This window comes from Trichosurus vulpecula, chromosome 1 (assembly GCF_011100635.1).
Source record: "Trichosurus vulpecula isolate mTriVul1 chromosome 1, mTriVul1.pri, whole genome shotgun sequence".
Taxonomy (NCBI): Eukaryota; Metazoa; Chordata; class Mammalia; order Diprotodontia; family Phalangeridae; genus Trichosurus; species Trichosurus vulpecula.
Window position 1 is genome coordinate 72,512,708 of NC_050573.1, and position 17,985 is coordinate 72,530,692.

A 17,985-nucleotide genomic window follows, 5' to 3' on the forward strand; every position below is an offset into this window, starting at 1 on the left:
GAGTAATGTTTTTAAATAAGTGATGGAAAGGCTAAATTTCAGTTAGAGGTTAGTGAAAAATAAAAAAATAAGGATTCAATTTATTCCCTATTAAAGTTCATGTACTCCACAGGGCCATGTACTCTAGATTAAGAACTCCTGGTTTCATTTCTATGTCCTTTCCTGCCCTGCCCTCCCCTTACCTCTCACTCATGGTATGAAAGGAACTCCAGAAATCATCTGAATGAGTCACCTCAAAATGAAACCTCTCTATAACATCCAACATCTCTATAACATCCAACATAAACTGCCTTTGTCTGTATCATGGGAAAAATCCCTGAGCATAAGAGCAAACAGACTAGGGAAGCTCACCTGGTTCTGAGTCAGAATTGCCTGCAGATGGTTCACAGAAGGTGGATGGCATAAAAACATTGTTTTTTGATACTGTCATCAAGGTGGTATGGGGAAAGGAAGGGGAAAAGAGTGGGAGGAAATAAAAATAGCATGAGTAAAAGGGAAGACACATGAGATCATTTCTCTGCCAAGTATCAAATTTCAAAATACAAATGTGTGATTTATAGCCATGAGATGATACATCATCACGGACAAGATACTTCAAATGTTCACAATAAAAGCCGTTTAAAATTAGTGTATCTTTACAGTGAAAATCTGGGACACTATCAACGTTTATTTTACATATCGGAGTCAATTCTTGACTACTCAAAGTTGGTAATCTAGTACAACCCCTAGCCAATGTATCAATCCCCTCTACAACATTAACAACTGACCATCTAGCCTCTACAATGCCAGTGAAGTTTACTGTCCTATTGAAAATTCTGATTGGTAAGAAGATCTTCCTTCCAATAATCCCAAATCTGCTTTACTACCATTTCCAACCACTGGTTCTCTTTCTGCCCTTTGGAGGTACCCAGAACAAATTTAATCCCTCTGTACTTTTCACAGACCTTCAGATAGATGAAGACAATCATGGGCCCTAGCCTTTTCCCAAAGTCACATCTTCTCTAGGTTTAAAATAGCCAGTTCCTCCAACTACCTCACTGAATATAATTTTATGTTCCCACATTAATCTGATGGCCTCATCCAGCTTGTCAATGTCATTCTTGAAAGAGGTGTTGGGAGCTGAATGTGAAATCCCCTGTTTAGATATATTCCAACCAAGGCAAAACACAGTGGGATTGCTTATCTTACATTTAGGTTCTTTGTTTCCCCTGGAGTTCACACTTTGTCAGTTTTAACTGTTTAGATATTTCTTCTAGGGAATGGAAGAAACAGGAAAAAGCTAAAGTAAGGATTTGAAATTATAGCCAGTTCTTGATTATTATTGCATCAAAAATTTTTACTCTCCGGCTGGTTATTAACCATCAGGCTTCCAGATGCCTCCTGCCATAATTAACTGAGGTATTCTCTGAGAAGGGAAACCGATTCCAACATTACTGCAAGCAAAATGCAGCTTATCTGTTACCATAGGGCTGTGATTATCAGTTTCTGCATGGAGAACTCACAATACAACAAGGATTGCAATCAAAGAATTATAAATTTAGAGCTGTAAGTATTTTAGAGGTCAAGCTATTTATCACAGTAAATAGGTTCTATGGAGCTGCCTGAGGTAGTAAAGTGCTTTGACCAGGGTCATACAGTTATAAGTACCAGAGCTATGATTTAAATATATCCCTTATCTCCTCCCACTCCTTTGTGAAGAGGGTGGGTGCAGAGGTAAGAAAAGATATGTATAGTTGAGGAAAACTGCATATATTGTCAGATTTTGAAAAAAAAATATTGATTGTATTTTATACACTCTAACTGTATGAATAAAAATGCAAGTATATATAGCACTTGATATACTGATTATTCCCCCCCCCTTACTCTTTAAAAAAAAAAAATCTTTGTTATAAGCAATGATTCTGGGAGAGAAGTGGTGAAAGGAAACAGAAATTTAGATAATGTAAAAACAAAAGATGTCAATAAATATAAAACAAGTACATGTGTATATGTGAAACACACACACACACACACACACACACACACACACACACACACACACACACAGAGTTTCTTCCTGATTCTAAGTCCAGGATTCTATCCACTATACCACGGTGCATCTTCATCCATATGCCTGGTCTCACCTGACCTCAGAAGAATCCTTAAGCAGGATTAGGTCTGGTTAGTGTCTAGATGGGAGATGTATAGTACTTCCAATAAAGTCAGAATACATATCAAATCTGAAATATCTATTTTTTAATTATCCATACCATTAATCTCTTCTACAGATAATCAGAAGATGAATGCCTTTTTTTTTAAAGTGGCATAAGGTCTAAGGAAAGAGTGATATTTAGCATAAGAATATATAGGATTTAGAACTGGCAAGGATCTTAGATATCATCTAGTTCATCCCTTTCATTTTACAGCTGAGGAAGCTGAAAACCAGAAAACTTAAAGAGTCTTTACCAAGATCATATAGGTAGTAGAGCCAAAATGTGAATCCAGGTCCCCTGATTCCAAAACTGACTATCAAGTTTATTGTTTAGGTCTTTCTTCCAAGGGAATGGCTAAAATCCAAGGCTCTTTCTCTTGTGCCACACTGCCCTGGTAAAGATGTCTGCTGGGCTTCAACACGACAGACCTTTCCCTGAATTCAGTATGCCTATGTTTCATGATAGCAGTGGCATCAGATGAATAGAAACTGAAAATACTATTGCTAAGCTCACAGGATCTGAAGTTGGATAGCTCAGGCTGGAGATCATCAACACTCTCATTCTGTGGAGGAGAAAGTTAGGTCCTCTAGAAGCAGACTGTCCAAAGTCACACAGGTGGTAGTGAGCAGCACATCTGGGAGATGAATCCACATTCTAAACCCTAAATGCAGCGTTCTCTGCCTTACATAGTGCTGTCTTTGTTAAACAGCACAGACTCCCTCCCTACCACGTTCAGGTCACCCTGATCTGATTAACAAGGTCCAAAGCCTATCGAGGTTCATCAGCTTTTAATTTAAAACTATGAGATGGGACTGTGTGATTTAGTGTGACCAACAGAGCTGTCCCTTCAGGACTGGGTAACTCCTTCCCAACCCCACCTTCTCCACTGTAGGCCAGCCATTCATAAGAGGTCACTTCTCAGTCTCTAAGAGAGGGTGTGAGAAAATCACCCTGTTCCATGTCTGTTTATTTAATTACACACCAGACAGATGACGTTTAGCATTACACTTAAGGAAAAGCTATAATACCTTGCTATCTTCATTTCTGATGGAAGTTAGGTCTTAGATTCATTCTTTACTGGCTTATACACTATCTGGGTAACAAATGAATCATGGCTATTACATTGTAGGGTTTGGAATGGGGTGGGGTGGAAAGGGTACAGGTGACATGACCAAAAAATAAATATACCCTCTCCTCTCTTGTTCTGGGATAGTGATACAATTTTTACCTGACTGTGACGGAGGAAACTGAGTTAACGAAGAAGTCCTTTCCCGTTTCACAGGAGGGCAGTAATTTCCATCCTCTCGGTCAGAATCTGCAGAGGATAATGGGAAAAAGGATATGGATATATATAATATATATGGATATATATATAAAGTTGATCCCTTTTACAGATACTAACACATCCAATATCTGGCAGATTTCCTCACCTTCTCCATCTTCTGGACTTGAGCCATCAGCTGATCTCTGAAATAAAAGCATAACAGGTGGTAAAACAGACTTGCCCTAATAATCCATTTAAGTTCTAAAATGAATTATAACCTATTATACTATCAAGACCTACACTTAAACTGCAGAATTATTAAAATTATATTCAGAATTTCAACCAAAAGATCAAAGGATGATTGTTATAATGAAACATTTCTCTATTTGGCTTATGAAAGCATAGATTAAAAAACACCTCTCCCCCTTTTGTAACCTCTCTAGAGAATATTTACAAAATAAAGACTAATCACCATTATCTTCATAAATTATAATGTTTTTACTAACTGAAATACTACCCTAAGAGGCCAAACATATGAAATTGTCTATTTTCAAAATCACTTTGCCTATTCACTATGCACTATTCACTTTGCCTTTTCACTGTTAACTCATTTGCCTATGACCAAAATATCACCACTTCTGCAATGCAGCCCAACAGGCTGTATAAAAGACATGGAATACTAGGCTCATGGTGCACTCTTAATAAAGTAGGGATCCCTTAGTCTCAGCCAAGCCATGAAAATCCACTCAGCAGGTCAGAACTATGGGGCTTGCCTTTGGCATTAAATTCCAGAACCAACAATCAAATTTATCAAATATATTAAAGTAGATTATTTTTTGTAGTCTAATTGCAACAAAACATTAACTGAGAGCAAAATACAAATTTCCTCATTCTCACCCCAGATCTTAGAAATAAAACACTAAGTCAGCAATGAAATTGGCCTAATGAGATTTTTTAAATATTTTAAAATTCCTGACAAAAGAAACTTTTCTCAGTCCCAGAGCTTGAATTCACTGAAATAAATATTTATTAAGTAACCAAACACAAAATGCTCTTGGCTAGACCTTTTAGAGCTGATGTTCCAGTGAGGTAACTAAAGTATCATCTACCATATTTTGATCAGACACTTAATCAGCAAGAAGAATGCTGAGCTTTCAGATATTCAAGCAAGTTACTCTATCAGGACTCTACCATGACTGATTTATGAGGAATGACACGATACTGTAGCCATAAAACCTTGAAACATAGCAACTTTCCCATTTGACTTCAACACTCACTTTGAATAAACACATGTTCTCTAAAGAAAACGTGAGGCATCTTAACCCAACAGAATTCCAAACTATATATTCTAGCATGATGAATATACAATACTGAACACAATGAGACAAATCACTAATAGTTAGCCCTGTAGGAAAACTCCTCTTTTTAATTTTCTTCACTACTTCAACAACTTCTTGATCTCACTGACATCAGGACTCACTCCAATGGTACAGATTAAAACCCATTCATGCCTCATCATCCTGTGAGATTCTTGCCCATGTCCTTCTATTTAAAGACCTTTCTAATGCACAGGAAGCCTTTAAAATATAATAGATGGCAACGTGGGCTGTCTACCCCATTATCTCTCATTCATACTACATGACCATCCCACCTCTTTTTCCCAACTCTGACTCACCTATCTATGTGACAATAGGAAAAAAAATCACCATTAAATATACTTCAAACAGACTTCTAGGTAATACTGGTCAACTGGGGCTATTAATATAGGGCATGAGAAAAAGCTGTCATAGTAATACCATAACTGTCAGCAACAGAAGTCCTACTTGCCAAAGAGAGACACTGGCAACCTCTTCTTGAGGGATACAAAGTACGGTACTTTAATCTGCACAGATCTCAGTGCTAGAGAGGTTCTCAAACAGTGGTCTAGCCCAACTTGTCCCTGACCACAGAGGTGTGCTATAACATATCAAAGAAGTAGACAAGCAGTCTCTGTATCAAGATATCCAATGACAACTAAAATCATCTCCTCTCAAGGCAGTCTATTCCACCTTTGGGCAGCAGCTCTGGCCTGCTACGAAATGTTTCTTTACATTAAAATGAAATCTAAGAGACTTCTCCCCTATTATTACTTGTTCTACCCTTTGAGATCAAACTGAGTAAGTCTAATCTTTCCTTCCACATGAAAGCCCATCAAATACTTTAAGACAGATAATCATGTATTCTCTCACTTTTCTCTTTTCCAGGTTAAAAATCCTTAGTCCCTTAACTTTTCCTCCCATGGAATACACCTTACTGCCTTTACCACTGGAGTCAACCTCCTCTGGATACATACCATTTGGTCAGTTTTCTTCCTAAAATGTGGCACCAAAAATACTATTTTATAGGATCATAGGAATCAAAGCTAGAGAAGATCTTAAAAGGTCATTTAAGCCAACCCTCTCATTTTACAGATGAGGAAACTGAGGCCCAGAGAGATGAAGAGACTAGTGTGTTGGGAAGTAGAAGTAGAAGAGTTGGGATTTGAACTCAGGTCCTCTTGGGTGAAATCTAGTTTTCTTTTGAATATAATCTTGTCCTGGTCAAGATTTCTGGTGGTTCTTTCTCTTTTCAACCTACTCCTTAAGCTCAGTGTAAGGTCAGGTACTAGATACCTGACCAGGGCAGAGTGCAATGGAATTACTGCCTACTTTGTTCTGGTCACTGTCTCTATCAATGTAGCCTCATGTAGAATTAAGTTTCTTTGAGGTTCGTGTTTCACTGTTAACTCATTGAATTTGCAGTTCATCAAAACTCCCAGCTGATTTTCACATGTCCAATCACCTGCACACTTAAGAAGTTGATTTTTTTAACCTCACGTCCCTATTATTTGTCTTTATTAAATTTTGTATTATTTTGGCCTATTCTGAAGGTACAGGAAGATGACAGTATTCAGCAATAAAAGTGATCTTCCTTAAAAGCTCAGGTCTGATGTTACCCCGCTGTCCATTGAATGAACTCCAGTGGCTCCCCCTTAGCTTCAGGATCAAATATAAAATCCTCTGTTTGACATTCAACTCCTTTGTCCCACTCCTATGTTTCCAGTCTTCTTATACTTAACCCTCATCCACCATTTTTAACCCCATGTAATGCGCAATCCAGCGACACTGGCCTCTGTGCTGTTTTTCATACAAGACATTCCATCTTCAAACTGCAGGCATTTTCTCTGGCTTTCTCCCATGCCTGGAATTCTCTCCCTCCTCATCTGCCTCTTGGCTTCTTTCACATCCCAGCTTAAAATCCTACCTTCTGCAAGAAGCTCTTCCCTCAAGCTCCCTTAATGCTAGTGCCTTCCTTCTGTGGAATATCTCCAATTTATTTTATATGTGGTTTCTTTGTACATAGTTGTTTGCATATTGTTTCCCCCATTGGCCTGTAAGATCTTTGACAGCAGAGAATGTCTTTTATCTTTCTTCGTATTCTCAAGTGCTTAGAACAGAGTAGGCAATTAATAAATATGTAGTGACTGACATTCATCTATGTTTTCTGACCTGGGAATCCTTTGGCAAATCAGTTTCTTTATCTGTAAGATGAAGCTGTGTTGGATAGCTAATTTCTAATATTTTATTATTCTCTAGTTCATGAGTCTTAAAGCAAATTCAAATTTAAATTAACTACATTTACAGAATCTTGAAAAAATATAGTCCTTTCTAAAACTTTGATTTCACAGTATCTTCCTGTATAGTCGAATCAAAAATGACAGGCACAACTTTGGAGGAACTAGAATCCTTGGCTAAAAGGGTAAGTAAAGGGCACAGGAAGGAAGCAAGGGCAGAAAAGAATAGGCAATACATGGGTGAAAGGGATGACAGTGGGGTGTATAAAATCCAGCGCTGAGTAGAGACCCCAGACTTTGGACACACTATCAACCAGTCAACAAGAATTTATTTAGTACCTAATATTCACAAGGCCCTGTGCCAGCTACTGGGGATACAAAGCCAAAAATTGAGCAACCTCAGCCCTCAAAGAGGAACTAGATCTGAGTACTCCTGTTAAGCTCCTTTGTGTAACTAAAGTATGTGTAACTACTTTATGAAGCAAATATACAACCTGTACTGTGCATATTGTTCTTTCAACTGCTACTTTAGTAATTTAGTATAATTTCCCATTTCGGTAAATTACTTTTTACCAAGTATATGTTCAAAGACACCTGGTTTTATTTTTCATGCAAGAAAACAGTGAACAATAATAGTATTCTGCTTAAACCCACACTTCCAGCCCCTTCCCAATGAGGTCAAGGTATGATCTTTCATTCTATTCCCTAAAGAACCCTCAGGCAGTCTATATAAGCTCTCCATCTTTACCCTTCTTTCTTATTCCATGTCTCCAAAAAGTACTTTCTCTTCTTTAAAGCTAGTACAGTTAAATACAGTCCTTTATAAACATTTGTTATATATATAAAATTTATATGATATTATATATGCATACATATGCATGTATACATACACACATATATAAACATTTGTTAAATGCCTACAATGTGAAAGGTTAAAGGAACATAAAGACGCATTAAAAATTAGAGCACAGACCTGGCCCTTTGTACAGGAGGACGAATGAGACATATTCATGATTATAATACAAAACAAACTTCTCTAAGTGCAAAAGAGAGACAAACAAAGTACTATAGAAATCCTAAAAGGAAGAGATCATTTTTATCTGGAGAAGGTTTCATGGAGGACTTAGAATGTAAGCTGAGATAGAGAAGGAATCGATTTCAATATGCAGAAATAACAAAGTAGGAGCAAAGTTCCAAAGAAAGGAGATGGCAATGCATTTTGATTTGAACATAAAATAGTAGGAATTAAAGCTATAAAGGAAGACCGGAACTACACTGTGGAAGATAAATGAATTCCAAGATAATATGCTCACATTTTATTTAGTAGGCAATAGAGAACACTGTTCTAATCTTACTTTCTGCTTGAATAAAGGAATAATACAACAGGAAGATTATTAAGGTTGCAGCATAAAAATGGATAGGAAAGTCAACACTATAGACAAAAAGATCAGTTACTATTTCAATAATTCAGATGAGGGATGATAATGGCCTGAAGTGAAAATAGAGAGATACTGTGGATTGTGGAACAAAATTTGGCATCTGATTGAATGAAGGAAATGAAATATATGTAGGAGATGTGAAGATAATTTCAAGATTAAGAGCCTGGTAAACTGAGGTTTACCAACAGAAACAGACAATTAACATATTAGGAGGAAGACAATGACACCAACAAAAATGGACATACTGGGGGAAAGGCCAAGTTTGGCTGGGGAAGAGGACCTCCACTTTGGTCAAACTAAGTTTGCAAAAGTCAATGGAACTTATGAGCGCAGATGTCCAGATATTTTTTAAAGGTCTAAAAGAAGGGGAATCAAATAATGGTTAGGACCATTACGTAGAGTGGATGAAATAATGACAGCCAATGATAGAGATTCTCGTTTGCTATTTTACTTCTGTTTTCTCTGCCATGGAGAATGATCTTCAGGCTGGGAACGACAGAACAAAAATAGCTAACAGAATTCATGCTCAAGAATAGTAGGAAGATGTTAAGAGACTTCTAGCTGTGCTTGAGGAGGTCAAGTCACCAGGCCCAAATGAATGAAAGGGCAAATGTAACTGCTGAGTCATTGTCACTGACCTTTTTAAGATCATAAAAAAATATCAAAGATATAAACATGAGTTTGGAGAACAATAACTGTTGTATTGATTTTTCTATTTAAAAAAAAAAGGGAGGTGGGTAGTGGTGGTGGAATCTGCAAATTATAGACCAGTAGGTCTAAGCGAAACTCCAGAATGTTAATACTATCTAGTATTTACACAGTGCTTTAAGGTTTGCAAAGCACTTTATAATTATCTCATCTTCACAACAACCCTGGAAGGTAGGAACTATAAGTACCCCCATTTTATAGATGAGGAAACTGAGGCTGAGTAAGATTAAATAACTTGTCCATGGTCAGACAGCTAGTAAGCACCTGTGCAGAATTTGAATTGCCCAGAACTCTATCCACTGCAGTCATCTAAGAATTTTTTAGGCATATTCTGTGAACATCTAGAAAAGGAAGGAATGATGAAATGACAAACATAGATTCATCAAGAAGAGGTCATGCCAGACTAACCTCATTTCCTGTTTTTTTTTGGACAAGGCTATTAAATTTGGAAATCAGGGCAATGCTGTAGATGTAACTTACCAAGATTTTGGTTAAACATTTTTCAAAGCCTCACATGTTGTTTGTATGGAAAAGATGGGGAGATATGGACTATCAGGTCAGCAAACTATCAGCCCATGAATGAAGAATTTTATTCTTTATATTTTTAAATACAATAAAACATTACTGCCCTCTCCCACAATTTGCCCATCCTTAGGCTAGATGACACAACAATTATGAAGATTCAGAACTGGTTGAATGGTCAGACCCAAAGAGGAGTTATTAGTGGTTCAACCCAGAAGATCTTCAAATACAGTGGCCTAGGGATCTGTGCTTGGTCCTATACTATTTGCCATTTTTATTAATAACTTGGATAAAAGTGCAGATGGCATACTGATCAAATCTGGAGATCACACAAAACTGGAAAGGGAAGTTACAATCAAGGATAGAGTCAGGACTGAAAAAGATCTTGACAAGTTACAAGAATGGACCAAATCAAGTAAGACAAATTTTTTAATTCTGGTCTGGACCTGTGCTTTTATTATTGTAGGAAATTCTTGGTGAAGAAACTTCTACATCCCAAGAAAATCAACAGTTGCAATTGACTTGCCCATGGCCTTCCTAATTCCAAAGTTAGCTCTCTATCCACTATGCTAAGCTGCTGGAAATATAACAGAGACGAAAAAAAAAATTAAAATTTCAACTTCACAAGCACAAGATGGGAGAGGCCTGTCTAAAGAGCAGTCTGAAAAAGATGTGGAGGTTTTAGTAGACTGCAAGCTTGATGAGTATACTGTGATATGGCATCTAAGAAAACTAATCAAACCTTGGGCAGCAGTGAGAGAGGCACAACATCCAGAACAGGGAGGGAATAGTCCCATTTTGTTCTGCCCTGGTCAGACCTCAGCTGAAGCATTCAAGTCTGGATGCATTCTGGAAGGACATAGGGGCTACAGGAGGTCAATAAGAACTGTGAAGGGCCTTGAATTCATACCATATAAATATTAGTTGAAGGAACTGGAGTTGTTCAACCTGGATTAGAGAAGACTTGGGGAGGAGGGAAGGATGAGAAGTGGGAAAGGGAACTCAACAAGTATTTAAAGGACCCTCATGTAGAAAAGAGATTAGAGACTTATTCTGTTTGCTCCCTGAGTACAAAATCAGAAGCACTGGGTAGAAGCTGAAAAGACTCAAATTTGGACTGGATATAGGAAAAAACTTCCTAACAATGAATATTGTTCCAAAAGTGTTCCTTCAGGTTTTGGGTTCCCATTCACAAGAGATCTCCAAGCAAAAAGCTGGATGACCACTTGTCAAGTATGTTGCAGGAGGAGTCAGGTATGAGTTGAACTGAATTGGTCTAGAAGGTTACTGCCAAAGGTTAGATTGTGTGAGGTGGTAAAGCAAAACGGATGACAATGAATCCGCTGCTGAGTCAGTATATGGGCCAAGGATAGAATCAGGAGAGGAAAATTAAGAAGGTAGTGAAGCAGACTGAGAAGGATTAGTCAGAGGAATAACAGAATCATGCAAATTATGTTAAATGTCATGTGGCAGAAGGCAAGGAAAGCATGAACATCAAGGAACAAAGAGACGCTCTCTATCCCATCCCTTCTTGATTTGTAAGGAGCATCTTTACCACACCTAACACTTCCCTCTCTAGCAGCTTCGGTATCTCCTTTAGGCTTCAAAGATGCAAGCGCAGGTCGTCTCTCTTCTGACTTGGAAAAACTCATTCTAGCCACCTTCCCATTTTTCTCCTTCCTTTTACTGTCACACACCTCCCATGAGCCATCTACAATAAACATCTCCATTTCTTCACTCTTTCACCTCCTCTAATTTCACTTATCTAACATATCTAGTAAAACTTCTCTCTTAAAGGTAATTAATGACCTCTTTATTGCCAAAAAAAAAAAAATCAATGCCCCTTTTCATTTACTTTTCTCATTCTCTAATGGAATCAAAGGTCTGGGTTTGAGTCTTGCTTCTGTAATTCAATATGTGACTCAGACAAGTCACTTCACTTTTTGAGGTTTCAGTAAAATGAAACGATAAAGTCCCTCTCTGAGCTTCTTCAAAGTCTCTGTGTTCTGCTAGTTTATGATGCAACATACTGACTCTTCGTACGTTTTGGACTGCTCCTGCCATCCCTTGAATATAGTGATCCTCCAAGTTTCATTCTTCAGCCCTTTATTCTATAAACTGAGTAGTAGAGTTCATCTATTTTCATGACTCCCAACTATCAGTTCTATGCTCCTAAATCTTTATCTTTATCCAAATCTTTACCTTCAGTTTTCTCAACTCAGTTCCAGTCACGGATCTGGCCTACAGGGTTTCTTTCTAGTTATCCTGCCCATCGCCTTAAAAATCCAGTGTGTTCCAAACCAGAGTCATCTTATTTCCCACACAGGCTCTTCCTCCTAAATCCTTAGTCTCTATAAACAGCACCACTATTCTCTCCAACCAACCAGGCTAGAAATCAAATTATACACCCTTCTTCTTCATCCCCTCAAACCAATTAAGCCCTGTTGATTACATTCTTCCTTCAAAATATCTTTTCCTCAACTATACCTAGTCCAAACACACAGTGTCTTATGCCTGGAATAAGAAGTCAACATCTTTCTAACTTGACTTCCTGACTTCATTTTCTCTCTACCCACCCATACTATGTCAATCATCTTACTTAAGCATTGCTGGATTCACTTTAATTCTCAATTAAAAAAAAAAAAACTACACCACTTCCCCATATCAAAGAAAAACTCCCCTTTCTAAATTCTACTTATGCTTTAAGGCCCAGTGAAGGTATACTTGCAGAAAGTCTTTGCTAATAGTTGTTGGTGATCTCTCCTTTATCTTCTATTCTCACACGTAATCTAACAGTTACATATTATCTTTCTATCAATAAAGTCCTCCCTTGATGCCCTAGGATAGTGTGGCGGAAGGAGTTGTGCTGGAACCAGCTAGCATAAGTGTTAAATTTTCAGTGTGAGCTTGATGTATTGTTTTATTGATTATTTGGACTTAATAAAGCAAAAGAAAAAAATGTTAATAATTTAAGTATGCACATAGGGCCATGGAGTGGAGAGGGGGCTGGCTGTTAAAAATTTACTAACACACCCGTGTGTGGAGATGATGTGAGCTCATCAAGGTATTCCATCGAAGCTCACACTTCAGCAGATCCTATAGCAAACTGAAAAAGGTACCCTGGTGATAGTACTGTCCCAGGCTAAACCCAGCTAAGTTTGAGAAAGTTAATCACAAGAAGGTCTAACTCCAAGTGATAAATGTTTTTGAACACAGCAATTAACAAAACTAAGGCATGAAAAGATTGTAATCTGTACCAGTGGAGTTAGTACATATATCGATAAAAATACAAATCTTTTAAAGTACTGAAATATAATGTCTTTAACAGTTCACTAATTATTTTGTGTGCCAGCGTAGTCTTCCCAAGCAGATGAGTACTTCCCTGATATGAAGGAAAAATGTCTAATACTCCTTTCATATCCCCTTCACGAGATCTCACAGGAAGTATTCAGTACAGACTCGTCAAATTACTTGAACCAAAGCAAAGGATGATATTGATCATTTCACAAGGCTGCTCTGAAGTTAGGCAGTTTAGATGGTTCTTGATATACAACAAAAAATATTATTACACCCCTGTGCTTCTGAAAATATCTGAGTTCTTCCTTCAGCAAAGCAGGAATGAAGGTTAAAGCCAACTGAAATCTACAAATAATCATTTCCATCACTAAAGCAGATCCATACCACTGAAATGAAGGGAGGCTATTGGTCCAGTAAAATATAGGCTCCTTAAGAAGAAACACTATTTAATTTTTGTATCCTTAACTTCTAGCATAGTACCTTGCACATAGTAGATGCTTAATAAATGTTTCCTGAATTATTAACTGGAATGTTGGTACATGGAGAAGGCTGAGTTGACAGTGAATGGGAAGAAAAACAAGGCTTCTACAAGCAATAGTAATGGGGAAATTCTACAACTCTAGTGAAAACCTCCATCTTATATGCTAAAACATAAAAAATTGTCTAAAATGATTCAGCTGAAAGCAAGAGGAAATTAAATCAATCAACACCTCGTTATGTTGACTAATGGAGAGGAACAGTGGGGCAGATAATATGTACAACCAAAAGAAATCCAATTTCTTCAACCTGTCTCTCTGTATTCAGTTTCTACTGAATACTTTTCTACTTTCTATTTTATTTCTATTCTATTTCTAATTTCTACTTTCTATTCAGATTTCTATTCTGTTTTCCAATTCTAAATCTGAGTCTATGCTCCCATATGTTGAGGATAGTATCACTTAATGCCCACCCTCTGTCTAAAATTACAATTTTTTTAGTTTACTTGCCCCAAAGAAAGATTTAATAATATACTTTATATTTACAAAGTGCTTTGCTATTTCCAAAGAACTTTCACATACATCATCACATCTAAATATCACAATCACTTTGTGAGGCTGGAAGCAGGACAGCTATTATTATCCCTATTTTACAAAGGAGAAAACTAAGGCTCAGTAGGGAAGTGACTTGCCCAAGGTCACACAGCTTGAAAGTGACAGAGCCAGAATATAGTCCTAGGTCTTCAGACTCAAAGGACAATGCTTGGAAGGGAAGCCTATCCCAAGCCTATGGGTCTTTCCCCACTTCAAGTTTCCTCTGGGCACAAATAAATTAAGATAATCTTTAAACAAAAGAATTTTTATAAAAAATTTAAATACTGTAGGTAATTATGTATGTTCTTGAAAGCAAAATTTTAGGAAGGGAGAGAGAAGGACCATGTAATTTTGATGTATGTGTGTGAATAAACCCACATGAAAATAACCTGCAATACATTCTATCTATTCATTTCTTTTTATCCCCTTTAAACTGTGTTCTACCAGTGTCATCATTAAAGTTTTCTCTCCCTCCAGAATCAGTCTAAAATCCCAAAGGAATTCATTCTGCCCCACCCTACTCTTAACAAAGAAACTAAAAAGTAGTTAACTTATATGTAGAGAACACTTTATTTAAAAAAAAAAAAAGTAGGTGACCCAGATAATCACCCTCCTAACACTGTCCTGGAAGACGACACAGAATGAAATTCCTAATTAGTTCAAAGTTGTGAAGTGCCATGTCTCAGGCAAATCACTAAAACATAACATCTGGGAAATATAGTGGTTACAGTACAAAATCACTGTATAAGGAGAAAAAGTCTCTGAGAAATAATCATTTGCATTAAGATGGCACTATGGAATGCCCTTTTACTACTGGCTAAAAGTTTTATCAGTACTGTTAACTTAGGGAAAATATGCAGAGGTAGCCACCTTACAAGTTTCTTCTGTTGGAGTCAGAGCTTTCTCTGCCCAGGAACCAGTCGTAGCCCTGGTTGAATGAGGCCAGATTCTCTGATGTAGATTAGTCCCTGTAGCCGAATATGACTCAGATGTAACCTCTAATCCAGCATGAGATTGTAGACTTGGAAGGCTTCTGTCCTTTGTATAAAGGATGAAATGGCATAAATAATAGTAGTTTTATTTAAAAAAAAAATCCTCCCCCCTCCCACAGCTTACAATGCCTTCTATTTGGCTTAGGCTTAGGATAGAAAGGCACTGGCCAATGGAAAGTCAAATTATCAAATCAAAATGTTACTCCTCGGCCTTGGTGAGCCTAGGGCTACAGGAGAAGGACTAGGAGTAGAATGGGGCCAGCCTTCCATTCCTTAATCTCTCTCTAGGTTTCAAGTGAAATAGAAGTGGAGTACCCAGAAGTTAAATGCTATGGAAATAAAGATGGAATATAATCGAGAAAAATACAACTTTCCACCCAATTGCCCAAGGGAAGAAAGCAAAGGGTAACTACTACTTCAAATCAAACCCTTACAGAAGATCCTGGAAAAGAAGTAGATAGCTTGTTTATAAATATACCATCACTGCTACCCCACCCCCTAATGTTCAAAGAATTCTAGGTTTGGGCTCAAAAGACCTCGGCTCACATTCTGGTTCTGCCACTTACTAGCTGTATGACCTTGGACAAGTCACCTGTCCACTCTGGGCCTCGGTTTCCTCCTTTGTAAAATGAAGGGATTAGTTAGGATAAGGTGTTCTAAAACTGGGATAGAATTCAGCAGATCCATGAACTTAGGAAAAATAGGTACATCCTTATTTTCACTAACCTGTAACTGAAATTAAACATTTCCTTCAATTACTTAAAAACATTATTCTATGAAAGGGTTCACTGGCCTCACTGGATTGCTGGAAGGGTCCGGGACACACACACACACACACACACACACACACACACACGAAAAGCTTAAACTCCCTGGCATGGGTGATCTCTAAGGTCTCTTTTGGACTCATTAACTTTGTGGTCACAGTTAGAAGATCTAATCTGCTATCTAAAATGAATTACAAGTATTTTGTGTTTTTATTCTGCCCACACACCATTTATTCTGACAATCATTTTCTACTGATTTACTAGCCAGTCCTTTTATAAGATAGCAGAAAAACAGAAATTTCTGTTTCTTGGAATGAGGGATCCGGTCCAGAAATTCTTACTGAGACAAAAGCATATAATTGCTAAGCTAAATGGTAAAGGTTTGAGTTAGAATCATTTAATAAGGTAAAATCCCATAAAAGCCATTGCTTCAGAGTGAAGGAAGTACTTGCTTTTCAACTTCTGTTACAGGAATCAGAAAGTAAAAGGTAGTCCAGCTACCAAGAGTGTCAATCTAAAATGTTTCAAGAAGGCTTACACAGCTTCCTAGATTCAGTTCTGGTAGAATGCCCCAATCTAGTAATATGATGAATTTTAGAAAATGTCTTGTTTCTTATAATCAATATGACAAGGCTTCTACCTTTTGACAATAAGGGAGTTGGAAAGAAATTTTCTTAATATTAGACCCTCATTGGCTAATGTTCTGATTCATATGAACAACAATCTTTTCTATCTGGCAATAAATGATAACAATTCTAATTTTCTCTGATTTTTAAGTATTCCCAAGTGTTAGGAAATAAAGGAGAGCAGAATAAAGCATGACAGATGATGACAGGACAATTAGATTATTTTCTGAAGTATATTCCATTAAAGAACTGAAGACTAATTTATTTAGAAGGATAAATACCTAATTCATGGATACTTTAAAATATCTGCAATGCCAACAACATGGATCAAGTGTGGAGAGATTGTGATCTGGATCTATGTAGGTAGTGGCCATAAGATCACAGTAGATGGTCTCTACATGTTGTAGTGCCTTGGAATTCAAGTCCATTTAACATGATCTCCTACTTCATTTGGAATTTAAAAGTTTAGTTTTTCTTTCATGTGCAGTGAGGGGAGTTAGCTAGCCTGAACTAGTGATGCAAGTTAACTGATGACTGTGCAGTTCCATTACAGGAAAAAAAGGACCAATTTTTTTTTTTCCTGACTAGGAGAACAACTCAGAAATGACCCTCAATAAACAGCTTCCCATAAAATGGTTTCTTCACATGTTGACGCAGCTTAAGATTCTGTCTCAGAATGCCTTGAAATGAAGTCTGACCCTTTGCTTGTCAATACAATAGCTGACCAAATTTCTAAGAATTAGAATCCTTAATCATAGGTTCAAAAGCTTCAGATTTAATCTGTATTCTCACACATAAGATTTTGAGGAAAGTGCCAAGTGCTTTATATAAAGTATAACGCTCTTTGGTGGGAATGTCCAACTGCAAGGAATAAGCATTGAAATATAAAAACTGCACAAAACATCTTTAAGATTAGCTGAAGTAGCAAAATTTCCAAAATTTAATTTATTTTTACTTTGATTTCAAAATTTTGACTGTTAATTATTTAGATCTTGATTCTTATCTATCCTATTCTCCCTGAGAACCAGAATGCTAGTGAAGTATGTCAAGATCCTGTTGGACGGATGCATATGTTGGATAAATATTATCTGTTCTTGGGAGAATAAGAAGATACTAGAAAACTTGTAATTTATCTTTCTGTATACACTAAAGCCAAAGATGGAATAATGAATAATAGGAAATCTTAGTTTTGTATTATTTTGGGGAGTTCCTTGGCAAGAAACTATGTTCTGTTCATGTATCTTCTGTTTCATATACCCTATACTAGCACACCAGTCCTGTGAGAAGGCTTGCTGTCCAATGATACTTGGATGAAGCTAGCTGTTTAGGTTAGCAAAAATTCACTTCACTGACCAAAAAAATCATATTCCTAAAAAACCGGCTTTTGTTATAGGCCTTGGCATATGATGATGATGATGAAATTCTCCAGCACTTAACTGCTTTTTTCAAAATGCTGCTCTTATGTAAACATGACCATCTCCTCTGCCCGAAAGTCCAAGCATTTGACAATTATAGC

The 17,985-nt window shown here is 37.2% G+C and overlaps 1 protein-coding gene across 14 annotated transcripts in view; it reads right to left on the minus strand.

The window, feature by feature from the left end:
• Positions 1–17,985, minus strand: part of RANBP3 (RAN binding protein 3) — a 95,829-nt gene that overhangs the window by 45,538 nt on the left and 32,306 nt on the right. For 7 of the 14 annotated variants that reach the window (XM_036754711.1, XM_036754720.1, XM_036754648.1 and 4 more), the window contains 2 exons: positions 3,623–3,659; positions 3,421–3,507 (listed from right to left, as the gene is read on the minus strand). In XM_036754711.1, the coding sequence (XP_036610606.1) occupies positions 3,421–3,507; positions 3,623–3,659 (124 nt within the window). Of the gene's footprint in view, positions 1–351; positions 424–3,420; positions 3,508–3,622; positions 3,660–14,954; positions 15,123–17,985 lie in introns of all 14 variants that reach the window. The other 7 variants (XM_036754682.1, XM_036754674.1, XM_036754666.1 and 4 more) reach the window with 3 other exon arrangements.